The sequence below is a fragment of the Microtus ochrogaster genome, chromosome 7, assembly GCF_000317375.1.
Source record: "Microtus ochrogaster isolate Prairie Vole_2 chromosome 7, MicOch1.0, whole genome shotgun sequence".
NCBI classification, from domain to species: domain Eukaryota; kingdom Metazoa; phylum Chordata; class Mammalia; order Rodentia; family Cricetidae; genus Microtus; species Microtus ochrogaster.
The window spans coordinates 36,858,540-36,884,484 of NC_022014.1; the positions used below are offsets into that span (position 1 = coordinate 36,858,540).

The following is a 25,945-nucleotide window of genomic DNA, read 5'->3' on the forward strand; positions in this document are numbered from 1 at the left end:
CCCTACAACTGGAGTACGGATGGTTGTGAGCTAACGTGAGGGTGCTTATACTTGAACTCCTGTCCTCAGCAAGAGCAAACAATGCACTAAACCACTGAGCTATCTTTTCAGCTCCATAGCAGTGACGTTTTGGTACGAATGGGGCCCTTGTTGTGTAATGTGTCAATATTTGGGTTATCTGCATAGTCAGTGTAACAATGTTGTCCAAATTGTGTTAAAAATGGTGCACATATTTATTCAAAGAGCCAATACTTTTCAGAAGAATGAACTTTAATGTTAGAGCACAATATTCATGGATAGTTTCACATTGTGGCTAATTCTTTAGATATCACTGCTTGCTTAGTATCAAAGAAGAATATCACTGTTATCTTGAAAAGGCTACCAAAATATTTTTGCTTTTTTAGGACATACCTGTGTAAATTTGTCTTCTTCATATACTTCATCCAAAATAACATAGTGAATAACAATTTGATTGCAGAAACAATTATAAAAATCCAAATGTCTTCTATTAAGCAGAGTATTAGAGATTTTTCAGAAGTGTAAAATACCATGCTTCTCTTTAAAATACTTTCTTGGAAAATATATTTACCTTTTGTAATCTTAGGTTAAATATAATATGTTCATTATTTTTTAATTTAAAAAATTTGTTTATATATAATAAGTAACAATCTATAGAAGTTAATAAAAGCTGTCTGGAAACTAAGTAGTTTTTCAGAGGATAAAAGAAACTGGACCTGAGTCAGATTGACAGTGGTTAATATGTCACGTATTACTCAGTGGTTAAAAGCTGATAGTAATGTTATGAATTCAGGGCATTAGTGAACTCTGGAAGGATACACCAGAAACTAAGAATAGTGGAGAAGCATGAAGGATTTGGTGGAAGAATAGAGAGGAAACGTTATCATTTTACTACTTTTTTTTTTCTTCCGGAGACCAGATCTTGTCATGTAGTCCTGAAACTCACTATGTAGACCAGGCTGTCATGGAACTCATTCCACATGCCTCATCCTCCCAAGTTTTAGAATTAAAGGCATGTGCCATCACACTTGGTTCATTTCACATTTTTTATATTTGTTTCTTGTAACCATTATGTGTTTTTTTTTGTTTTTTTTTTTTTTTTTTTTTTTTTTGGTTTTTCGAGACAGGGTTTCTCTGTGGTTTTGGAGCCTGTCCTGGAACTAGCTCTGTAGACCAGGCTGGTCTCGAACTCACAGAGATCCGTCTGCCTCTGCCTCCCGAGTGCTGGGATTAAAGGCGTGTGCCACCACCGCCCGGCACCATTATGTGTTATATGTTTAAAAACTATTCTACATGGAGTGCTGTTGGAAGTTGTCAGAAATAAAGTTCTGTTCTGGGTCCTTCAGATAGGAAATAATTCTCTTTTTTCTTTTCAGATCTGCAGTGGTACGAAGGTCTAACACCAGCCCCATGGGCTTCCTCCGGGTCGGGTCCTGCTCTCCTGTACCAGCAGACACAGTGCAGACAGGAGGACGAAGACTCTCGACTGGCTCTTCCAGGCCTTACTCGCCATCCCCTTTGGGTGAGGAAAATTGAATGCAATCATCTTTAACCTGATTTTCCGTGTAATAAATTGGATAGTACACACTCTCAAGGAATACGGAGTCATGATAACAGTGCTTTTAAGCTGATTATACGACATACTCTAACCTTTGTACTGTATCCTACTCCCAACTTCATCTTAAAAATCTCTGTATTGGCCAGACCTTGTGATGCATACCTTTAATTCTAGCACTCAGGAGGCAGAGGCAGGTGGATCTTTGTGACTTTGAAGTCAACCTGGTGTACAGAGTGAGTCCCAGGACAGCCAAGGCTATACAGTGAAACTCTATCCTGAAAAATCAAAATAAACAAATAGATAAATAATATAATCAAGTAAATAAACAATCTCTGCATTGGCACCTGGGGGATGGCTCAACAGTTAAAGTGCTTGTCAGATGAGCCTGCATACTGGAGTTCCGACCCCCAGAACCCACAAAAATGCTGGGTAGTTTTGGTGAGCTACCTGTAATCCCAGCCTTGGAAGGCAGATGAAGGAAATTCCCCCCTGCTTCTCCCTAGCAAGCAGATAACTACTGGATCTGATTGAGAGACTGTGCCTTGAAGAATAAGGAGGAAGAGTGGTCAAGAGAGACACACAGAGAACAGAAAAAAATCTCTATAATCGGTATGATGACAGTTGGAAATATAAATTTATCTTTTATCTCAAAAGTATCCTCATCTTCTGGTTAGCCTAAGCCATGGATTAAATTACATCAAATGTTTCCCGATTTAACACTCAAATGAGAGAAAACTAGTTAAAATACAACAGTCCTGGATCACATTGACCAAAAGCTTTCTGGCTCAGAGTGGTAATATGTCAGCAGCTTTGTTGCAGATCCTTCTACTTTCCCTTGGTGGTTGTTTAAGAAAGCCTAAAACAAAGAAAATACCAGAAACTACAGCAAACAGAAAAATAAACTACATTTTAAGTGAAATTAAGAAACACATTTCTGAGGCCGGGCATGGTGGTGCACACCTTTAATCCCAGCACTCAGGAGGCAGAGGCAGATGGATCTCTGTGAGTTCGAGGCTAACCAGGTCTACAAGAGCTAGTTCCAGGATAGGCTCTAAAACTTCAGTGAAACCCTGTCTCAAAGAAAAAAGAAAGAAAGAAACACATTTCTGAAGTCAGAATACGTAAGGAAGGCCAAAGTACCTAGGTCTGTAGTATCTCCTGCTCAGAATACCAGGATGGTATGTGGTCATCTGTAGTCAGAATCCAGTTCTCACTGACCCTGTTTTTAAGTTTGGGGACTGAGAAGATGGCGCAGTGGGTAAAGTGCTTTTCATGTAAGCATGAAGGTCTGAATCTGAATCCATGTAAAAGCAGTGTGCTTCTGTAACCCCAGCCCTGGGGGAAGGCAGGACAAGTTGGCCAACTAGTGAGCCCCAGGTTCAATAAGAGACCGTGTCTCAAAAAGCAAGGAAAAGAGTGATAGAAGACAGCCAGAATTAACCTTTGGCATCCACATTCATGCACCACACAAAACAAAAAAAAATTTAAGGGCCTTATCATCCATTCTGTTTTTAGTTAAAAAAATTTTCAAACCAAGTCTTGGCCTCGTTTCACTCTTACAGGTGCCACTAGAACATGCTATGGTCTGCAAAGACAAGATCCAAACCTTACCTTTTCTTTACTGATATTTATTGAACTCTACATTTTTCTCTTCTCCCCTCCTCCCTTCGACCTTCCCCCAAGGTTTCCATGCTCCCAATTTACTCAGGACATCTTGTCTTTTTATACTTTCTACTTCCCATGTTGATTATATCTATGTAAGTCTCTCTTAGCATCCACATTGTGTCTAGGTTCTCTGGGATTGTGGTTTGTAGGCTGGCTTTCTTTGCTTTATGTTTAAAAATCACCTATGAGTGAGTACATGTGATAATTGTCTTTCTGTGTCTGGGTTACCTCACTCAAAATAATGTCTTCTAGCTCCATCCATTTTCCTGCAAAATTCAAAATGTTATTTTTTTATGCTGTGTAGTACTCCATTATGTAAATGTACCACTTTTCCTTATCCATTCTTCGGTCAAGGGGCATTTAGGTTGATTCCAGGTTCTGGCTATGACAAACACAGCTGCTATGAATGTAGTTGAGCACATGTCCTTGTGGCACGATTGAGCACCCTTTGGATATATACCCAAAAGTGGTATTACTGGGTCTTGAGGAAGGTTGTTTCCTAATTTTCTGAGAAATCGCCACACTGACATCCAAAGGGGCTGTACCAGCTTGCATTCCCCCAGCAATGCAGAAGTGTTCCCTTTTCTCTACAACCTTTCTATCAAAAGTTGTCATCAGTGTTTTTGATCTTGGCCATTCTTTTTCAGGTGTAAGATGGAATCTCAGAGTTGTTTTGATTTGCATTTCTCTGATGACTAAGGATGTTGAACATTTCCTTAAGTGTCCTTCTGTCCTTCAGCCATTTTAGAGTCCTCTGTTGAGAGTTCTCTGTTTAGGTCTGTACTCCATTTTTTTATTAGATTATGTGTTCTTTTGGTGTCCAATTTCTTGAGTTCTTTATATATCTTGGAGATCAGACCTCTGTCTGATGTGGGATTAGTGAAGATCTTTTCCCATTCTGTAGGCTGTCGTTTTGTCTTTTTGACCATGTCCTTTGCTTTACAGAGACTTTTCAGTTTCAGGAGGTCCCATTTATTGTTTCTTTCAGTGTCTGTGCTGCTGGGGTTATATTTAGGAAGGGGTCTCTGTGCCACCAAACCTTATCTTTAAAGCTGAAAGAAATGGCTCAGAGGTTAAGAGCACTGGCTGCTCTTCCAGAGGTCCTGAGTTCAATTCCAAGCTCCACATGGTGGCTCACAACCATCTGTAATGAGATCTGTCACCCTCTTCTGGCCTGCAGGCATACATGCAGACAGAGCACTTTATACATAATAAATAAACTGGAAAGTGGCGCACGCCTTTAATCCCAGCACTCGGGAGGCAGAGGCAGGCGGATCTCTGTGAGTTCGAGACCAGCCTGGTCTACAGAGCTAGTTCCAGGACAGGCTCCAAAGCCACAGAGAAACCCTGCCTTGAAAAACCAAATAAATAAATAAACTGGAAAAAAATTTGAAAGCACTCATTGCCTTACTACTTGGACAGAGCCCTTTCCTGTTGTAGACATGTCTTACATCTGTGTAAACACCCTGAAACTTCTTGCTCCTGGCAGTTTGTATTCATAGTAAGATAGATGAAAAGAAGGTATTGTATATCCAGTAGATTGCTTGGAGAACCACCTGTAAAGGCTAAGGGGAAGGTCAAGAGGAAGCAGCGAATACTTTAGACCAAAGTACAGATTTGACACCTGGAAGAGGAGGAAAAAAAATCAGGAAAGAAGAGTCTCAGACTATAGCAAAGCCTAAAAAATTTTGTCCGGACTACAAGAATAGCCCTGAAGTACTGAGCTGTCAGATGAATTTCCATGACCTGTTCTACAGACCTAAACGTCAGGAACCTGACCTCAGCACCAGTGTGATATGTAAGGACTGCAGCTGGAGCCTGCAACTCCACAAGCCACACATTTATCCAAATTCTGGTACTTACACTACAACGACATACCTGTTGGGGGCATTTATTTGTTTTATGGTTATATAATACTTTTAAAATCTTACCCTTCCTGACACCTTTTAGATATATTAAACACTGATTAGATATATTAAATCTTTTACAATTAGAATTATGTAAACTGCTACAGATTAAGCAGTTGGTGTGTGTTGCCCATTTCTATCCTTTATTGTTTAAAATGAAAATTCTTCTTCGTTTCATTTCTAGTCGGTACCATTCCTGAACAGTTTAGTCAGTGCTGTTGTGGGCATCCTCAGGGCCATGAAGCCAGGAGTAGACACTCCTCAGGTAGGAAAATATATTTATTATGAGTCAATTTGAGTTATACTTTGCAGTCTTATTCAAAGAACAGAATTGCTATGAAATATTCCTTATCCTATACTGTTTTTTAGAATTTTTGTCTAATGTTTCTAATATGTCATATATCTAGTATCTCCTTGTGATCATAAGATTTCTTTAAGGCTGAGTGGTGGTGGCACACACCTTTAATCCCAGCACTCGGGAGGCAGAGGCAGGCGGATCTCTGTGAGTTCAAGGCCAGCCTGGTCTACAAGAGCTAGTTCTGGGACAGGCTCCAAAGCTACAGAGAAACCCTGTCTCGAAAAACTAAAAAAAAGATAATTAACCTTAAGAAACTAAGGGGCTGGGTATGTAGCTCAGTTGATGAAGTTATTGCCTAGCATGTACAAAACCTTAGGTTCTGTCCTCAGTACCATATAAAGCCATGCCTATAATCCCAGAACTCTGTGTTATTAGAAGTTCAAGGACATCCTCAGTTAAATAGCAAGTTGGAGGCCAGCATGAGGTCTTAACACTGTCTCAAAAAAGAAAGGAGGGAAGAAGAAACTTTAAAAAATATATGTGTGCGTGTTTCTATTGTTGTACTAGATAATGCATATTCCTAGAAAGGTACATGTAAATCACACTTTTTTTATAAGTCACTTTACTGTGTGAACATGTAATGAGTTGAATAATTAAAGAAATCCCATATTATTAAAATTTTCACTCATTTTGTTTAATTTTTTAATTTTCTTTATAGGAACATTTAAATAAATTTCCCTGATCATGACATTTACTACAAATTTTACTTTTCTATTTATTTAAGCTTATTTTTATAAAAAAGTAGAATAATGAGGGGCTGGTGTGATGTCTCTGGTTTAGAGCACCGTCTTCTCCTCCAGTGGTTCTGAGTTAGTATCCGATGCCCTCTTCTGGCATGAAGGTGTATTTGCAGATAGAACACTCATACATAAAATATATAATTTTTTTTAAGTAATGTTCTTAATAATAAATGTCAGGTTTGGAATGAAAGCAAGCAGTAATGGTCAGTAGCAAAACTATGACTGTTTTTGTTTATTTATTTTTTTTGGGGGGGGGTTGTTTGTTTGTTTTTTGAGACAGGGTTTCTTTGTACCTTTGGAGCCTGTCCTGGAACTAGCACTTGTAGACCAGTCTGGCCTCGAACTCACAAAGATCCGCCTGCCTCTGCCTCCTGAGTGCTGGGATTAAAGGCATTCGCCACCACCACCCAGCTGTTTATTTTGTTGTTGTTGTTGTTGTTGTTTTGTTTTATTTTTTTAAAAAACAGGGTTTCTCTATTTAGTGCAGGCTGTCTTGGAATTCTCACTGTGTAGACTAGGCTGACCTCAAACTCACAGAGTACTAGGATTAAAAGCATGCACCATCATGCTCAGCCTCCAATTGATATTTTTTATGTTGTTGTAGTTGTTGGAGGTTTTGTTATTTAATTGGGTTTTTTGTTTACTTGTTTGAGATAGGGTCTTGTTATATAGTACCAGGATGGCTTTAAGCTTGAGATCCTCCTACTTTAGCCTCCTGACTATGGTACAGCAAATATGTACCACCAAAACTGGTTTGGTGTCAGATTGGATACTGGGGATACAACTAATGTATACTCTTAATGTTATTAGTAATAATTTGGTTTGCAAGAAACTCCAGAGTGTCTTAGTGGAACTTAAGTATTAGTGATCTTCGCTGGACAACAACATGATTTGTGTGGAAAAGGGATGCCTAGTCCCGTAGGCGTATGTCTCAATCAGCATGGAGGGCAAGGGCCCACACCTGAGGTTGTTCTCTGGCCTCCACATGCACTCCATGAGACACTCACTGTCCTTGGACACACGTGGATTGCCTTTTTCATTTCCTGTGTTTTATCTGTGCACTTCTCTGCAGGTTTTAATGTTGCCTTCATTTTGTTGATAGGTTCTCCAGTGCCACAGACCCAGTCACCACAGTCACTCTTGCTGGGTGCTAGACTACAGAGCGCCCCCACCCTCACTGATATCTATCAGAACAAGCAGAAGCTCAGAAAACAGCACTCTGACCCCGTGTGTCCATCGCATGCAGGAGCTGGGTATAGTTATTCACCTCAGCCTAGTCGGCCTGGCAGCCTTGGAACCTCTCCCACCAAGCACATGGGGTCCTCTCCACGGAGTTCTGACTGGTTCTTTAAAACTCCTTTACCAACAATCATTGGTTCTCCTACTAAGGTGTGTTTCTTAAGCTCTTTTGTAAGAATAGTTATAATTGTAGTGAATAGTCACTGGGTTGAGTGCTTTCCTTTCAGAAAAGGAAGTTGGTCCTTAAAGAGCTTAAAGGAACAGCCCATATTATAAATATCATATAACACATCACTCATAAATACAAAGCAGTATTTGAATCCACATCTAAGTCCCAAATCTATACTCATGTCCAGTGTACCATATATCCTGTTGGTTCTGAACATTTTATAATACATTGTATTAACTAGCTTTTATATGTTTCTTTAGACTACAGCTCCTTTCAAAATCCCTAAAACACAAGCATCTTCTAACCTCTTAGCCTTGGTTACTCGTCATGGGCCTGTTGAAAGCCAGTCCAAAGATGGAAATGACCCTCGTGCATGTACCCATTGCCTCTTAGTCCAAGGAAGTGAGAGGCAACGATCTGAGCTACAGAGCAAGGCAGTATTTGGCAGGTAAAAGACTAATGAAAACTAATTCATAAATCACTGTATTCTGTTGTAAAAGCAATTAGATACATTAGTAGGTGTTTTATGCCATGTGATTAATAATATGTACCATATACATTTGGAATTAGTTGGGAAGAAAAGGGTTTATTTGGCTTACACTTCCATATTACTGTCCATCACTGACGAAAGGACAGGAACTCAAACGGCAGAATCCTAGAGGCAGGAGCTGATGCAGAGGCCATAGAGGGTGCTGCTTACTGGCTTATTTCCCATGGCTTGCTCAGCCTGCTTTCTTATAGAACCCAGGACCACCAGCATAGGGAAAGCCCCACCCACCATGTGCTCATCTCTACCTCCATTGATTACTAATTGGGAAAATCCCCTACAGCTGGATCTCATGGAAGCATTTCCTCAAATGAGGCTCCTTCCTGTCTGATGACTCTAGTTTATTATCAAGTTGATACCCAAAGCAGCCAGTACAGAGCTCTTCCTGAGTTTCTTGAGTAAACCATTTCTTTTATTTTTGTTAGAGAAGTCAGTCTATATGCCGAAGTATTCTTTATCAGTTTTTAAAAGGTGCTTTCCTATTATTCACATCACTGTTCTTTTTAGATCTGTCAGTACTGGGAAGTTATCAGACCAGCAAGTAAAGGTGCCATTAGGTGGACACCAGGGCAGCACGGATAGTTTAAATACAGAACGACCAATGGATATAGGTAAGAAAATGTTCTTAATTTGTCAACAGGTAATTTGTTAGTATATGCATAATTTATTACTTTATAATAAAGTGTCACAAGCTTGATGGCTTAAAACAACACAAATACATATTTTTATATAGTTGTAGAGATCATTCTTTCATCTCATTTGCCTTTTCAATACCCATCCAAACAAATCTTACTCAGTAACTTGATGAGCAATACTCTATGATTCGAAGATTTGTGACCAAAATGTTATTGTTGGTAGGATTTTCCTGGCTGAAGTTAGCCTAAATACAATACTCCCAAACTTTTTTGTTTTTTTTTTAAATAGCAGCTGAATCCCAGAAAGATACAGTTACTAAGGCCCTTGGACCTTTTTAGAGTTACTCCAGAATTTATATATATTGAGCACTCCTTTTGAGATTATCTGAACTGTTTATACAAAAATAAGAAAATAAAAAACAAACAAACAGAAAAACCACCAGTGAGATTTCATATCCTTACCCCAAGGTTGTTTGTAGTTAAAATTTCTGGAATGTATTCTAGGTATCCCTAAGTATTATATATACCCACATTTTGCAGTCAATCATAATCTTGTTTTCTCTAGGGTTTTTTGTTTGGGTTTGTTTTGTTTTGTTTTGTTTCTTTGAGACAGAGTCTCTTTTCATAGCCCTGGCTGTCCTGAAATTCACTACGTAGATGATGCTGGCCTAGAACTCAGAGATCCACTTGGCCTTTGTCTCCTGAATGTACTAAAATTAAAGGCATGTGCCACCATGCCCAGCTACCATGCCCAGCTCCCTATTGTCTTTATTACATTCTAAAAAATATCTGGGCCGGGCTAGAGAGATGGCTCAGCGATTAAGAGCACTGACTGTTCTTCCCAAGGACTCTGGTTCAATTCCCAGCACTCACATGGCAGCTCACAACTGTCTGAAAATCCAGTTCCAGGGAATCTGACACCTTCACACCAATGCACATAAAATAAAGTTAAGTAAACCATAAAAAATTTTAAAAAATATCTGGGCCATCAAATTACCTCATTTGATTTGTTCTCTAGTCTGAAGAGAACAACTCCTAAAGACCATAGGCGTTAATATGTCACTTCATTCTGATCTTGCTATGCAGTTTCTGAAGAGAAGGACCGTGGAATCTCACAGTAGTTGTTCTGTTGTCTTTTTCCTTTTAACTTAAGAATGTCTTTGGCACTAGAACATGTCCTGTGTAGATGTATAAAGTTGGATATTGAATTTTTTTTTTTTGAGACAGACTGTCACTATGTAACCCTGCCTGGCCTAGAACTTACTAGATAGGCCAGACTGGCCTCAAATTTGTGGTTATTCTCTGGCCTCTGCCTCTAGAGTTCTGGGATTGCATGTGTGCTACTACACTCTGCCCTTGTTCCATCTTTACTGCTTTCTTGTGATTGGTTTCATGTCACATTTTGATTCCCTTAATGGTGTTTTTAACTGTTTAGTTTTTAATGATTGCCTTAGGACTTACCATATATTTTCACCATCAACTTGAAATTTACACTAACTTGATTCTAGTAACGTATAGAAATATTACTCCTCTCGGGGATTGTACAAGCAAGGAGGGAGGTCAAGATCATGATCAGGAGCTTATGGACTCTGTACCAACAGCTAGAGAGCCTACATGGGACTGACCTAGTCCTTCTGTATGTAGATAACAATGTGTAACTGTAGGGATAAGTCCAAGTCCAGCCCATTGGGGGCGTGTTCGCCTCGGGCTAATGTTTACCTATAAATCTGCCCAGCGGGAACCATGGTACTGTAAGTCTATTTCTACATTAAAGCTGTATATATTTTTTACAATCTATCTGCATTTTACGCTGCTACATGTAACTTGGTCTGTTTATGGGGATCCCCAGCAGTAGGACCAGGATCTGTCCCTGGCTTTTTGGAATCTATTCCCCATGCAGGGATATCTCACCAAACCTTGATGCAGGGGATAGAGCGTAGTCCTGCCTCGATGTAATATGAAATGCTTGACATGTTGACTCCCATGGGAGGCCTGCCCCTTTCTGAATATAGAAGGAGTGGATGGGGGCTAGATGGGAGGAGGCAGTAGGAAGAGAGGAAGGAAGGGTAACTGTGGATGGTATGTAAAATAAATGAAAAAATTAACAAAAAATTACTCCTCTTAAGTACTAATTTCCATTTTCTTTCTTAGTGCTATCATTGTTACTCTACACGTATAAGAAAATGTGATTTTTTTTAGATTTTATTTTTATGAATATGAGTGTTTGCTTGTGTGTATATATGTGTACCACCTTTGCCAGGTGCCCGTAGAGGCCAGAAGAATGTGTTAGAGCCTCTGGAACTGGACTTTAAGATGTTTAGTTCCCAGCACCCCCTTGGGGCCTGACAACCACCTATAACTCCAGATTCAAGGTATTTTCTGACCTTCTGGGGCTCTTGTCATGTGCACAGACAGATATACACATAATTGGAAATAATAAAATATTTTAAATTATAATTTTTAAATATTATAAAAAACAAGCTGTGTCCATCAAAATCCAAGCAAAATTCTTCAAAGACCTCGACAGAACGGTACTCAACTTCATTTGGAAAAGCAAAAAACCCAGGAATAGCCAAAATAATCCTGTGCAATAAAAGAACTTCTAGAGGCATCACAATCCCTGACTTCAAACTCTACTACAGAGCTACAGTACTGAAAACAGCCTGGTACTGGCATAAGAACAGACAGGAGGACCAATGGAACTGAATAGAAGACTCGGATATCAATCCACACATCTTCGAACACCTGATATTTGATAAAGAAGCAAAAAATATCAAATGGAAAAAAGAAAGCATATTTAATATTTAAAGTGGTGCTGGCATAACTGGATATCAACATGTAGAAAAATGAAAATAGACCCATATCTATCACCATGCACAAAACTCGAGTCCAAATAGATCAAGGACCTCAAAGCCAGCCACACTGAACCTTATAGAAGAGAAAGTGGGAAGGACACTTCTACGCATTGGCACAGGGAACCACTTCCTAAATATAACCCCAGCAGCACAGACACTGAGAGAAACAATCAATAAATGGGACCTCCTGAAACTGAAAAGCTCCTGTAAAGCAAAGGACATGGTCAACAAGACAAAATGACAGCCTACAGAATGGGAAAAGATCTTCACTAACCCCACATCAGACAGAGGTCTGATCTCCAAAATATATAAAGAACTCAAGAAATTGGACACCAAAAGAACACATAATCTAATAAAAAAAAATGGAGTACAGACCTAAACAGAGAACTCTCAACAGAGGACTCTAAAATGGCTGAAGGACAGAAGGACACTTAAGGAAATGTTCAACATCCTTAGTCATCAGAGAAATGCAAATCAAAACAACTCTGAGATTCCATCTTACACCTGAAAAAGAATGGCCAAGATCAAAAACACTGATGACAACTTTTGATAGAAAGGTTGTAGAGAAAAGGGAACACTTCTGCATTGCTGGTGGGAATACAAGCTGGTACAGCCCCTTTGGATGTCAGTGTGGCGATTTCTCAGAAAATTAGGAAACAACCTTCCTCAAGACCCAGTAATACCACTTTTGGGTATATATCCAAAGGGTGCTCAATCGTGCCACAAGGACATGTGCTCTCAACCATGTTCATAGCAACTTTGTTTGTCATAGCCAGAACTTGGAAACAACCTAAATGCCTCGATTGAAGAATGGATAAGGAAAATGTGGTACATTTACATAATAGAGTACTACACAGCAGAAAAAAAATAACATTTTGAATTTTGCAGGAAAATGGATGGAGCTAGAAGACATTATTTTGAGTGAGGTAACCCAGACACAGAAAGACAATTATCACATGTACTCACTCATAGGTGATTTTTAAACATAAAGCAAAGAAAGCCAGCCTACAAACCACAATCCCAGAGAACCTAGACAACAATGTGGATGCTAAGAGAGACTTACATAGATATAATCAACATGGGAAGTAGAAAGTATAAAAAGACAAGATGTCCTGAGTAAATTGGGAGCATGGGGACCTTGGGGGAAGGTTGAAGGGGAGAAGGGAGAAGAGAAAAATGTAGAACTCAATAAATATCAATTAAAAAAAGGAAAAAAAAGAAAAAAAAACTCAGCACTTAGGAAGCACCACCTGCCCCCCCCCAAAAAAAAAGTTGAGTTAATAAAAAGTTAATTTACATTAATATTTCAGTACATTATTTTCTTATTTACCATTTTTGGTTGTAAAGTTACTTCTGTGGATTTGAGTTTCCATCTAATGTTATTTTTTTACTCAGATACAGCTTTGTTCTCATCTCTATTCTTTATGTTATTAGGAAATAAATTACAACAACAGAATTATATGTTATTCTTCTTTTAGATTTGTTTTGTTTTGTGTATATGAATGTTTTACCTTCATGTATTTATGTGCATTATGTTTGTGCGTGTTGCACATGGGATACAAATGGTCATGAGTCACCATGTGAGTTTTGGAAATCAAACTCAGGTTCTCTGCATGAGCAGCAAATGCCCTTAACTGCTGAGGCATCTCTCTAGCTCCATGCATGTTATTTTTACAAAGTTATTTTTCATATCATTTGAGAAAGGAGAAGGAGGGTGTAGTCACACTCTTTAATAATTACATATTTACCTTTATTTAATGCACTTTTATTTCCCCCTCACCTATATGGATTACTTTCTGGGGCCAGTTACTTAAGACTTGAAGAACTTTTCCTTGGTATTTCTTGTCAGAATATCAAATCTGGTAGTCTCAAGCTCTCTTAAGTTTTTGTTTATTTAGGAATATTTCTTTTACCTTGTTTTTTTTTTTAAAAAAAATCTGTTCCAGGGAGTGGTGGTGCACACTTTTAATCCCAGCACTCAGGAGGCAGAGGCAGGCAGATATCTTGAGTTCAAGATCAGTTTGATCTACAGAAGGAATTCCAGGATAGGCAGGATTACATTACACAGAAACCATCTCAAAAAAAAAAAAAAACCCAAAGAAAAAGCTTTTAACAATCTGTATGTATATTCATATTTGTGTGTGAAAGTAGAGGCATACATGTAACACTGTGTGTTTAAGTCAGGACACCCTCAGTGCCATTCTTCACCTTCTCCATGTTTGAGATAGTCTCAGGCCACCTAGGCCATGAATTTCCAGGGATTCTCATGATTCCACCTCCCACTCACCGTAGAAGCATTGGAATAACAGGCATGCTCGGCTTCATGTGAGTTCTAAGGATCCAAACTCAGAATAGTATAGCAAGTGCTCTACCCACTGACCCATTTCTCCAATAAGAAGTATATCAGTATAACCTCAGGTCAAAGATTTACTCTTTTTATTTTTATGCAAATAAGGCAATAGCCCAACTCTTTTATTCATTTCTGAGTTTTCTTTTTTTTTTAAATATTTATTTATTTATTATGTATACAATATTCTGTCTGTGTGTATGCCTGCAGGCCAGAAGAGGGCACTAGACCTCATTACAGGTGGTTGTGAGCCACCATGTGGTTGCCGGGAATTGAACTCAGGACCTTTGGAAGAGCAGGCAATGCTCTTAACCACTGAGCCATCTCTCCAGCCCTCTGAGTTTTCTATATAAAAAAATTTTAATAACAATTCTTTATTGAGTCTTTGGGAATTTCACATGTACCCCATCTTGCTCACCTCCCAGAATATCAATATCCACCTCTCACCCCTTCAGCGCCCCAAGAAACCCCCCCAAATTAACTAAAAATAATACAAACAAACAAAAAACCCACCTCTCCTGCCTCTCCAACCCCTCTTCGTTCCTCCTAGTGGTACTGGGAGCTGCGGTGTGACATGCAGTAAACCCTTTTATCATTCAGCACTGCCCAGAAATGTTCATTGCAGTGAGTCACTGGTCTGGTTCAAGGCCTCTGGCCTTTGGCACACCATCATCACTGGACCCTCACAACTGTCAGTAACTCCAGTTCCAGGACTTCCAGTAACTCCTTCTGACCTCCAGCAGTTCCTATATGTTCATGTATACAGTCAGGCACACAGTCATGAAATAAAATATTTTTTAAATCTACACCTTAGGGAACTCAGTACAATTACTGTTCATATCGGGAAGGAAAAAGTTCAGAGTGCAGTGATCAGGAAATGATGTCAGTTTCCAAGTCTCACTACCTCTTCATTATAACACCCTTGTAGTCATAACCATGCTTTTCTAGGCTAGGCTCTGTAATAAACATGTTATTTTCTTGCAGATGATGCATGGTTCCAATTCTAGTTAAGGAACAGGATTAGGAGGTTGTGTCAGATGATGCACACTCTGGCATTATCTAAAGTTACTGCATGTTCTGTGCTCTGTAAATCAAGACAGAAAGCTTCTGATTAGTAAGCTGTGTGCGTGTCTTTTTAGTTACTTTCTTAGAAATAGTTAACCTTGCAGCTTAAGATGCGGAATAAGGAAAGATGGCAACATCAGGCAGTGGTTGACATTGAATGGCGTTCATTTCTTAGGCATCTTCAGTTAGAGGTGTTGCTTGGCACTACAATTAATGGGAGACTAGTAACATATTGTTCAACTTCCCCACCAGGATAGTGTTTTACTGTGTAGCTTCAACTGGCCTGGAACTTATTATGTAAACCAGATTGTAGTGTTAGGAATTGAACCTACAGCCTTGTCATACCAGGTAATATATTAATATATGTAATATATATACATATACATACCATTGAGCTCTTTCCTAGTCTTTCAAAATTAATGATTTATAGGGGCTGGAGAGGTGGCTCAGTAGTTGAGTGTTTAATGTTCATACAGGGACCCAGGTCAAAACTATTCATAACTCTGGGAACAGGGCATCCAGCACCTCTTCTGGTTTCTTTGAGTACCACGCACATGTATAGTGCACATACATAAGTTTGAGCAGAATATACCTACACTTAAATAACTTCAAAAAAGTAATATATGGACATTTGAAAGCAAGCAAAATGACAGTACTTATTTAGCTATTCCCTTAGTTTAAGATCTATTCTTTGATGTTTATGATTTATATGTAAATATTTTATTGTTTGGTCCCATAAAGATAATAATTTTTAAATGTCTGGCTGTGAAAAGGCTCTGAACTAATCTTGCTGGTTCTGCATGCTTTGGTGGATGGGGGAACTTTTCAGCTACCCTTCATTTAATCCAAAATAACCCACCAGCCCCAGCCTGACTAGTACCTGCTGACTGCCCCCCCCCATTCTTCCTGATAGAACAGAATGTCTAGTCTAAAGGCATAGATACACCTTGTTTAAACTTGGGTGTTTCCCATTTGTGTTGTGTTGTTTTGCCTGCATGTGTGTCTGTGTGAGTGCACCATATCCCTCAGAACTGGACTCACAGATGCTTGTAAGCTGCCATGTAGGTGCTAGGAACTGATTTTTGTTTTGTTTTTCAAGATACGGTCTCTCTTTGTAGTCTGGCTGTCCTGGAATTGACTCTGTAGACAAGGCTAGTCTCAAACTCACAGAAATTAATCTCTGCCTTTTCCTCCCAAATGCTGGGATTAAAGGCATGCGCCACCACCACCTAGCTGGGTACTAGGAACTGAACCCAAGTCCTCTGGAAGAGCAGCCAGTGCTCTTAACCACTGGACCATTTCTTTTTTGTTGTTGGTTTTTGTTTTGTTTTGTTTGTTTTATTTTTTGTTTGTTCGTTTTTCAAGACAGGGTTTCTCTGTAGCTTTGGAGCCTGTCCTGGAACTAGCGTTTATAGACTAAGCTGTCCTCAAGCTCACAGAGATCTGCCTGTCTTTGCCTCCCGAGTGCTGGGATTAAAGGTGTATACCACCACTGCCAGGCTACAGATTTTTTTTTTAATTTACTATGTAGCCCTGTCTGCCTGGAATTCACAATGTAGACCAGGCTCTTCAAACTCCCAGAGATCTGTCTGCCTCTGCCTCCCAAGTGCTGGGATTAAAAATATGACCTACCAGCTAGATGGTGGTGGCACACACCTTTAATCCCAGCATTTAGGAAGCAGAGGCAGGTGGATCTCCAAATTTGAGGCCAGCTTGCTCTACAGAGTAAATTCCGGACCAGAGAAGGCTACACAAAGAAACCCTGTCTTGAAAAACCAAATAAATAAATGTGACCTACCACACTCAATTCTTTTTAATTACATTAAGCTTTTATTTATTTTTTTTTAAATTTATTTATTTATTGAGGATTTCTGCCTCCTCCCCGCCACCGCCTCCCATTTCCCTCCCCCTCCCCCGATCAAGTCCCTCTCCCTCATCAGCTTGAAGAGCCATCAGGGTTCCCTGACCTGTGGGAAGTCCGAGGACCGCCCACCTCCATCCAGGTTTAGTAAGTTGAGCATCCAAACTGCCCAGGCCCCCCCAAAGCCAGCACGTGCAGTAGGATCAAAAACCCATTGCCATTGTTCTTGAGTTCTCAGTAGTCCTCATTGCTAAATAAGAAGGTGAATCCAAAGATAAACATATAGGCATCCCCCTAAATATTAACCTTCATCAGGCGATGAAAGGAGACAGAGACAGAGACCCACATTGGAGCACCGGACAGAAATCTCAAGGTCCAAATCAGGAGCAGAAGGAGGGGGAGCACAAGCAAGGAACTCAGGACCGCGAGGGGTGCACCCACACACTGAGACAATGGGGATGTTCTTTCGGGAATTCACCAAGGCCAGCTGGCCTGAGTCTGAAAAAGCATGGGATAAAACCAGACTTGCTGAACATAGCGGACAATGAGTACATTAAGCTTTTAATTTTGCATGTGTATATATGTATGTAGGCATGCACATGTCATTGCATTTATGTGGAAGTCAGAGGACAACTTGCCAGAGGTAGTTCTTCTACCTTCAGGATCTTAGGAGTCAAACTCAGGTCATCAGCTTTGAGGGCAATTTCTCATGCTGACCCAGTTTGATGACCCTTAAAATATTTTTACTGGAAATATATATCGAATGATCATTTTAGAATTAATGTTAGAATTGTAGAACATCAGCTAAAGGACTTACTGCTCTTGCATTGGATATGAGTTTGCCTCCAAGCATCCACCTTAGGCAGCTCACAACTGCCTGTAACTCCAACTCCAAGAGGATCTGATGCTTAGCCTTAGTGGATACCTGTACCCACTTGCATATACTCTATCACACACATACACATAATTTAAAATAATAAAAATAAACATTAAAATTAATATAAAAGCATAAGTTTCCTAGTTCCATATACTTTGAATACTCTGAATGTAATCTAATATCTGGCCAACTTTTTGTTTTAGCTCCTGCAGGAGCCTGTAGTGTTATGCTGGCATTGCCGGCAGGAACAGCAGCAAGTGCCAGAGCTGTCCTCTTCACTGTGGGGTCTCCTCCACACAGTGCTACAGCCCCTACTTGTACTCACATGCTCCTTCGAACAAGAACCACCTCAGGTAAGGAGCGGTGTTCTAGTGCATTACATGACTGTTCTGATAAGTGAAATCAGACAAATCACTTTACTTCTCCAGGCTTTGATTTCTGTTCCAGTAAAGTGATTGCATCTGTTTACCCTCCTTAAAGAGTTATATGTCAGAAGTAAATGAAGCAACATGAAAAGTAAAATTAACATATACTATACCATACTTTACTATATGCTATATACTATATACTATATGGGAGACTGGGGAAGGCTCAGAAGTTAAGAGCACTGGATGCTCTTCCAGAGGGCCTGAATTCAATTCCCAGCAACTACATGGTGACTCACGGCCATCTATGAGACCTGGTACCTTCTTCTGGTGGGTAGACATACATGTATGTATGTATGTATGTATATACATAAAGAGACCATGTTCATATATTCAAATAGAATGAGGAGCCTGGGGATTTTCTTTAAATATTTTCTTTGTCACTTGAATAGGTTATGTTCAGTAAATGAGAAGTTAGTATGAAAGCCCCTTCTGACCACTTTGGACATGTGCTACATGTGTTGTTTTTTTTTTTTTTTTGCAGTGGGGTCCAGCAGCTCAGGAGGCTCCTTGTGCTCTGCAAGTGGCCGTGTGTGTGTGGGCTCCCCACCTGGGCCGGGCTTGGGCTCTTCCCCACCAGGAGCAGAGGCAGCTCCCAGCCTGAGATATGTGCCTTATGGTGCTTCACCACCCAGCCTAGAGGGTCTCATCACCTTTGAAGCCCCTGAACTACCAGAGGAGACACTGATGGAGGTAGGGAAGAGATTGCAGGGTATGTGAATATATTGTTGTTCTGATGTGGTGTTCTAACAATGATGAAAGAACAAATTATATCAAATATTTCTGAAATTTCAAAATCCCTTTTTTGTTTTGTTTGTTTGCTTGAGACAGGGCCTTACTATATAGCCCTGGATGCCCCAAAACTGTGTAGGGGAGGCTGACCTTGAAGTTACCATTGCTAAGATTACAGTTGTGCACCACCCATGCCCAACTCGATCTGTAGGAACTTAAAAGATTTTCCCTAGAAACATAATGTTTTATCCTCAGTACTTTCTTTCTTTCGTTAGGTAAAAAGCATCTAAACATAGATTTAAAATGCCAGCCTGCGGACAGTTTAGCTTCTGAGAGGGAGAGGCAGTTTCCTTTAAGGATGTGTCCTCTGTAGCGCCAGTGGATGGCCCACACCCATAAGTATATAGGCAGCACAAATTGAACTTGGTGGGTTATTAAAAAATGTGGACCTGAAGATTAGAAGGTAAGGAGGTCATAATAGATCTGGGAGGAGTTAGGGAGAGAATTAGGTAGTTAATATGGTCAAAGTACATTGCATGAACTTCTTAAAAAATTAATAAAAATACTAAATTATAAAGTTAAATAATAATTATGCCAACATGGTGGCACATACCCATAATTCTAGCTCTTAGAAGCTGAGGCAAAAGTGTTTTGAGTTTGAGGTCAACCTGAGCTGCATAGTAAAACCCTATGTCAATAATAATAGTAACAAGCCATACTACCAGGTTAGTCATTAACACAGAAATATTTCTGCTTAAGCAGACTAGATGTTACACTCATAGATCAGTACTTTCCCTCTGGGGATCCAGTTCTACAGGAAAAACCACAGTGTATGTCATCTGTCCTATGCTGAGCACAAATCTAGAACCAGAGATCATTTTATGATTTTGGAGTTGTATCTCTCAGTTCCTCACTCCAACTTAAGGACAACACTCTATGTATTGGTGAATATAGTCTAATATGCTCTCACAAAACTGAGAGACATTTGGAAATTCTAGTGCTTTGTTCTTCTGTTTGAGAAAAACTTGGGGGTCTGGGGAAGTGACTCAGTAAAGTACTTACTGCACATGTACAGAAAACTGAAAGTGGGTCCCAGAACCCACATAAAAAAAGACAGACATTGTTATTCTTTTTTAAAGATATAGTAGTGGGGGTCTGTGTGCTTTTTTTTTTTTTAGATATAAGTGGGGACAGGGGAAGGCCAGCCCCACAAGGGGTAGCAGTAGGTGACCCAAGGCCACGGCCAGTCCCCTGAGGCCTGGCGGGTCACCTTGGTAGGTGGGAGACAGATAACATCATGCAGAGAGAGTTTGGGTATAGAGTTTATTTAGTGAGTTATGGGGAAGAAAGGAAAAGTGGCGGGGGAGAAGGGAGGAGAGTGCAGAAGTTACCTCTTCAGGCTGGAGGAGGTGGATATCTGCTTCCCTTGGCAGTTTGGGGAGGGGAGGCTTGTCTCTTAAAGGACAGTGCACACAGGTGACAAACTAGGCCAGCAGATCATAATAGACATGGCATGGCTATAACCACAGCCCTGAAGGGAGTGGATTCCAGAAGCTTATTGCCAGCCAGTCTATCTGAATCACAGTTTCACATTTAAGGGGAAACTCTGTCACAAAACATAAGGTATGGGCTGGGGAGAACACTCAGTGGTTTAGAACACTTAATACACATTCTTGAGGAATAGAATTTGGAATCTACCCAGCACTCGGGAGGCAGAGAGAGACAGGCGGATCTCTGTGAGTTCGAGACCAGCCTGGTCTACAGAGCGAGTTCCAGGACAGGCTCCAAAGCCACAGAGAAACCCTGTCTCGAAAAACCAAAAAAAAAAAAAAAAAGAATTTGGAATCTAGCACCCAGGTAACAAGCCAGGTGTCTCCACCCACCTGTAACTCCACAGTTTCTTAGGGGACAGAGACAGAGAAATCACTGGAGCTTGCTGGTGTCCAGCCCTGATGAAAAAATAGAAGCCCCAAGTTCAGGGGAAGACTCTACCTCAAAAGAATACACAGGGAGTGGTGGAGGACACCTGACATCATCATCTGACTATCATATTCCTGCACAAGTATGCCCATACAACGCACACACACACATGCATTCACGTGCGTACACACACACACACTAATAAATACAAATAATTTTTTAAGAACAAGTAGAGACTGATCAAAGAAAGACACAAATACTAACACACATACAATTTAAATAAATGTTTAATCTTATTTGGAATTTTAAAATTCATTTATAATTAAAGAAGAAAATTTTAGAATTGAATTTTGAAATTGCCTTGAAAAGACATCCTTTAGAATGTCTCTCATGCTCTCATCTGAAAATCAGAGCTTTATTGTGAATCGCTCTCATCTAAAAACCACCCCAGACTTAAAACTCACTGAACTGTAAAGTATATAGCACTTGTTGGCAACAGCTATAATTGCAGCTATTCAGAGGGCGAAGCAGGATAGAATTATAGACTAGCCTGTGTACATAGCAAGACCTTATCTCAGAAAAAGAGAAAAAAAGAAAAAGGAAAAAAGTTTAATTTAGCGTTGAGTGTCCTTGTAATATTTTAATTTATGAGAGCCTAGGTGCCACACTTATGCTGTATGGGGTCAGAGAACAATTTTGGGGAGTTGGTTCTGGGACTCTGCTGAAGCAAGATCTCTCTTGTTTGTGTTGCAGTGTTTGCTTCAATAGCTAGCCCATGGGTTTCTGGATGATTTCCCCTTCTTCACCTCTCATCTCACTATAGCAGTTCTGAGATTACAGATGGGTTCTAGAGATTAACTCAGAATTTCAAGCTTGCATGGCAAGTGCTTCTACCTGCTGAAGCATCTCTCCAAACCTATCTTTGTAATTTTTAAATTTTTAAAAATTTATAGCTGGGCGATGGTAGCGCACGCCTTTAATCCCAGCACTCAGGAGGCAAAGGCAAGTGAATCTCTGTGAGTTGATTCAAGGCCAGCCTGGTCTACAGAGCGAGTTCCAGGAGAGCCAAGGCTAAGCAGAGAAATCCTGCCTCAAAAGAAAAAAAAAGTGTATGTATATACACACACCACATATACAGTATTTAGACGGTTTGCCTGCATTGTATCTATGCACCATTTGTGTGCCTGTTGTCATGGTGGTCAGGAGAGGGTATCAGATCACCTGGATTTGGGGTTCCAAGTGTTTATGAGCCACCATGTAGGTGCTAGAAATTGAAGCCCTGTCCTCTGCAAGAGCAGTCAGTGTTTGTAACTGCTGAGCCATCTCTCCATATAACAGTAGTATATCCTACCGTTATACTCCTGATGCCTATTTTGTCATGTCTTTGTTTTACACATATTGATTCAGTTATTCAGGTTTTGGTTTAGTTTGGTTTTATTTTTCTGGATAAAGCACAGCAACCTTTGTAGCCTACTTATGTGGATGCTATAATAAATGCAGACATATCTGCATATAATATTTAGTTTGATTTATATTTATTTTCTAACAACTCTCTAAAATTTAAAAACACTGGTTTTCTTTGATCATTCCAATGTTCATAAGTATGGGAAAACCTTGTATATACAATACATTTAAGTCCTTAATGTAAAATGTTATAAAATACCTTGCCTTTGTAGCGAGAACACACAGACACCTTACGCCATCTGAACGTGATGCTAATGTTTACTGAATGCGTGCTGGACCTAACAGCAGTGAGGGGTGGGAACCCTGAGCTGTGCACATCTGCTGTGTCCTTGTACCAGATTCAGGAGAGTGTAGTCGTGGACCAGATCAGCCAGCTAAGCAAAGATTGGGGGTAGGTGCCTCCTGTCATTCATTTCCAGTTTATTTACACTTCCTATAAACGTGTATTTAAATGTAAGCATTGTTATGTATTTTAAAAAATCATGTCTCATTTTTAAAAGCTGAAAGGAAATCTAAGTTGTTTAATTGTGTGAGATGTTACAAAAATTTATTATGTGACCTTAATATCACCTTTCTCTGAAAATTTACAACTGAAGATACTTGATGACCAAGGAGGTCATATGGATTTTTGTTTCAGTGTTCCTGTAATATTCCAAGCTCACATATCTTTCTCTTTACTAATTCTTCTCCATTTAGGAGTTAAATGTATATTTAAAAGTCAAGACAGACGGGCGTTGGTGGCACACGCCTTTAATCCCAGCACTTGGGAGCCAGAGGCAGGCGGATCTCTGTGAGTTCGAGACCAGCCTGGTCTACAGAGCTAGTTCCAGGACAGGCTCCAAAGCCACAGAGAAACCCTGTCTCGAAAAACCAAAAAAAAAAAAAAATAAAAGTCAAGACAGGAGCTGGAGAGATGACTCAGGCTAAGAGCATTGACTGCTCTTCGAGAGATCCTGAGTTCAATTCCCAGCAACCACATGGTGGCTCAAAACTGTCTGTAATGAAATCTGGTGCTCTCTCTCTTCTGGCGTTCAGGCAAACATGCTGACAGAACAATGTATACATAATATATAAAATAAATCTTTTTTTTAAAAAAAAAGAAAGAAACCTCATAAGAGCTCTTTAAAAAAAAAATTAAATGAGTCAAGGTGGGGCCAGGTGTGGTATCATACATGCAGCACTTGGGATACTAAGACAGGAGGGTTAATAAATTTGACACCTGCCAGGGATACATGGGAAAATCTTGTCTGTGGCATGCAGGGGAGAGGGTTGAGGATGAAGTCCTCTGTGGCCTCATATTTAGCATGCTGAATCTTGTGGTCAGTTCCCAGGATAATTCTCTGCTCCTGTCTTGCGGTGCAGGCGGGTGGAGCAGCTGGTGTTATACATGAAAGCAGCACAGCTGCTGGCAGCCTCCTTGCATCTCGCCAAAGCTCAGATCAAGTCCGGGAAGCTGAGCCCATCCACAGCTGTGAAACAAGGTACGGGAGCAGACCATAGTCTATGGCTCCAAGGGCCTTTGTGTCATGCCTTGTCCCAAGTCAGTCTCTGCTGATCTTTTATTTCTAATTCTTTACTTGATACAGAAAAGTCAAAAGTACTTGATCTGTCTTTTCATACTGAAAGATCGGAGAACCTGACTTTGTCTTTTCCTTCGGTGGCCATGTAGTGTCACTTTCTTTCTAAAAGCAGGAAAGGTACATGTCACTGTTATTTCTGGAAGGATATTAAAACTAATTCCAATTTCAACTTTGTTTCAGTTGTTAAAAATCTGAATGAACGATATAAATTCTGCATCACCATGTGCAAGAAACTTACAGAAAAGCTGAATCGCTTCTTCTCTGATAAACAGAGATTTATTGATGAAATCAACAGTGTGACTGCAGAGAAACTCATCTACAATTGTGCTGTGGAAATGGTAACATTTTCAAGGCTATTAAACACCTGTTTACAATGATCTGCCCTTTAAGAGTTTATATTCTGCCCTTTCTCAAGTCCCAAGTGTTGTGATTACCTAGTGAAGTAATTAGATTTAACTGACATTTGAGTACTTAATATAGTGTAACTTTTTGCGAGACAGGGTTTCTCTGTAGCTTTGGAACCTGTCCTGGAACTAGCTCTTGTAGATCAGGCTGGCCTTGAACTTACAAAGATCTGCCTGCCTCTGCCTCCCAATTTAGTGTAACTTATTTAATAAAATTACTATAGTCCATAATCTCAGTTTTACTGTATTTTCTTTTAAACTTCATTTACATAGACATGTTCTCATCCTTTTATAGTTTTATCTAAAATTTGGATTAATGTTTAGCATTTTTCTGCTAATGAGAAATTCTGGCTCTGTAAAACTTAGAAAAAATAGTGCTTTGTTAATCCACAAAAAAAATAGGTGCTTGAGTTTGACTGAGTGACTTTATATAGACACTGAGGAAAAGCTGCTTTCCATTTGTCTGAGTATATATTGGAGTTTTCTCTATTTACTGGGGGAAAATGACTGAGGAATATAGAACATTTAGTTATTAAGTATCTCAATCTCAAAATTTATGAACTAATGTTATTTTACCTGTTCAACATAATAGATCTTTCCCATTTAGAGAAATTACAGTTGTACTATTGCTATACCCTTAGATTTACCTTAATAGCTAAAAAATAGTTTTATGAAATAACTTTGGAATGTAAGCTGACAAGAGTATGTCCTATTGCTCTAGACTAGCACTATACTACATTAAGACAATAAGAATTTTATGCTAGGAATTATATTGCTTCTTTCTGGATTTAACCATAACATTACAGAGTCTTTCTTCCTTTCATCAAAATATATTGATTTTAATATTTTTTAAGCTGCACTGTTCATAAGGACTTATATACCTTTGAAGCTGCAAATCTTCTCATTTTGTTTACTGGTTCCAGGTTCAGTCTGCAGCCCTGGATGAGATGTTTCAGCAGACTGAAGACATTGTATATCGGTACCACAAGGCAGCCCTTCTTTTGGAAGGCCTAACTAAGATCCTGCAGGACCCTACTGATGTTGAAAATGTGCATAAATGTAAGTCGCGGTACAGTAGTACACAGTAGTGCTCCCTCATCTCCAGTCCAGCTTTCTACAGCTGGGCTCAAAACTATTCAATGAAAACACTCAGAAATAAAACACCATAAATGTTTTTGTTTGTTTGTGTTTTTTGAGACAGGGTTTCTCTGTATAGCCCAGGCTGTAGTGGAACTTGCTCTGTAGACCAAGGTGGCCTTGAACTCGCCTACCTCTGTCTCCTAAGTGTTGGGATTAAATGTGTTGTCACCACTGCCTGGTTCATAGTTTGTTTGTTTTTAAGTCTTTTTGTTTAGCTTTTAAATAATTGAGTATCATTATGGCATTTAAATTTTTTTATTATTTTTTTCTATTTCATGTGCTTGGGTGTTTGCCTACATGTATGTGTAAGTGTACCGCATGCGCCGGGCGGTGGTGGCGCACGCCTTTAATCCCAGCACTCGGGAGGCAGAGACAGGCGGATCTCTGTGAGTTCGAGACCAGCCTGGTCTACAGAGCTAGTTCCAGGACAGGCTCCAAA

At 39.7% G+C, this 25,945-nt stretch overlaps 1 protein-coding gene across 1 annotated transcript in view; it reads left to right on the forward strand.

Annotated features, from left to right (window-relative positions):
- The window catches only part of Ulk2 (unc-51 like autophagy activating kinase 2), a 74,956-nt gene that overhangs the window by 45,314 nt on the left and 3,697 nt on the right, over positions 1 to 25,945 (forward strand). The window contains exons 16-26 of the mRNA XM_005349895.3: positions 1,395 to 1,540; positions 5,333 to 5,413; positions 7,349 to 7,635; positions 7,915 to 8,102; positions 8,709 to 8,812; positions 18,045 to 18,194; positions 18,751 to 18,959; positions 22,595 to 22,773; positions 23,745 to 23,863; positions 24,143 to 24,300; positions 25,290 to 25,425. Of these exons, the coding sequence (XP_005349952.1) occupies positions 1,395 to 1,540; positions 5,333 to 5,413; positions 7,349 to 7,635; positions 7,915 to 8,102; positions 8,709 to 8,812; positions 18,045 to 18,194; positions 18,751 to 18,959; positions 22,595 to 22,773; positions 23,745 to 23,863; positions 24,143 to 24,300; positions 25,290 to 25,425 (1,757 nt within the window). The remainder of the gene's footprint in view (positions 1 to 1,394; positions 1,541 to 5,332; positions 5,414 to 7,348; positions 7,636 to 7,914; positions 8,103 to 8,708; positions 8,813 to 18,044; positions 18,195 to 18,750; positions 18,960 to 22,594; positions 22,774 to 23,744; positions 23,864 to 24,142; positions 24,301 to 25,289; positions 25,426 to 25,945) is intronic.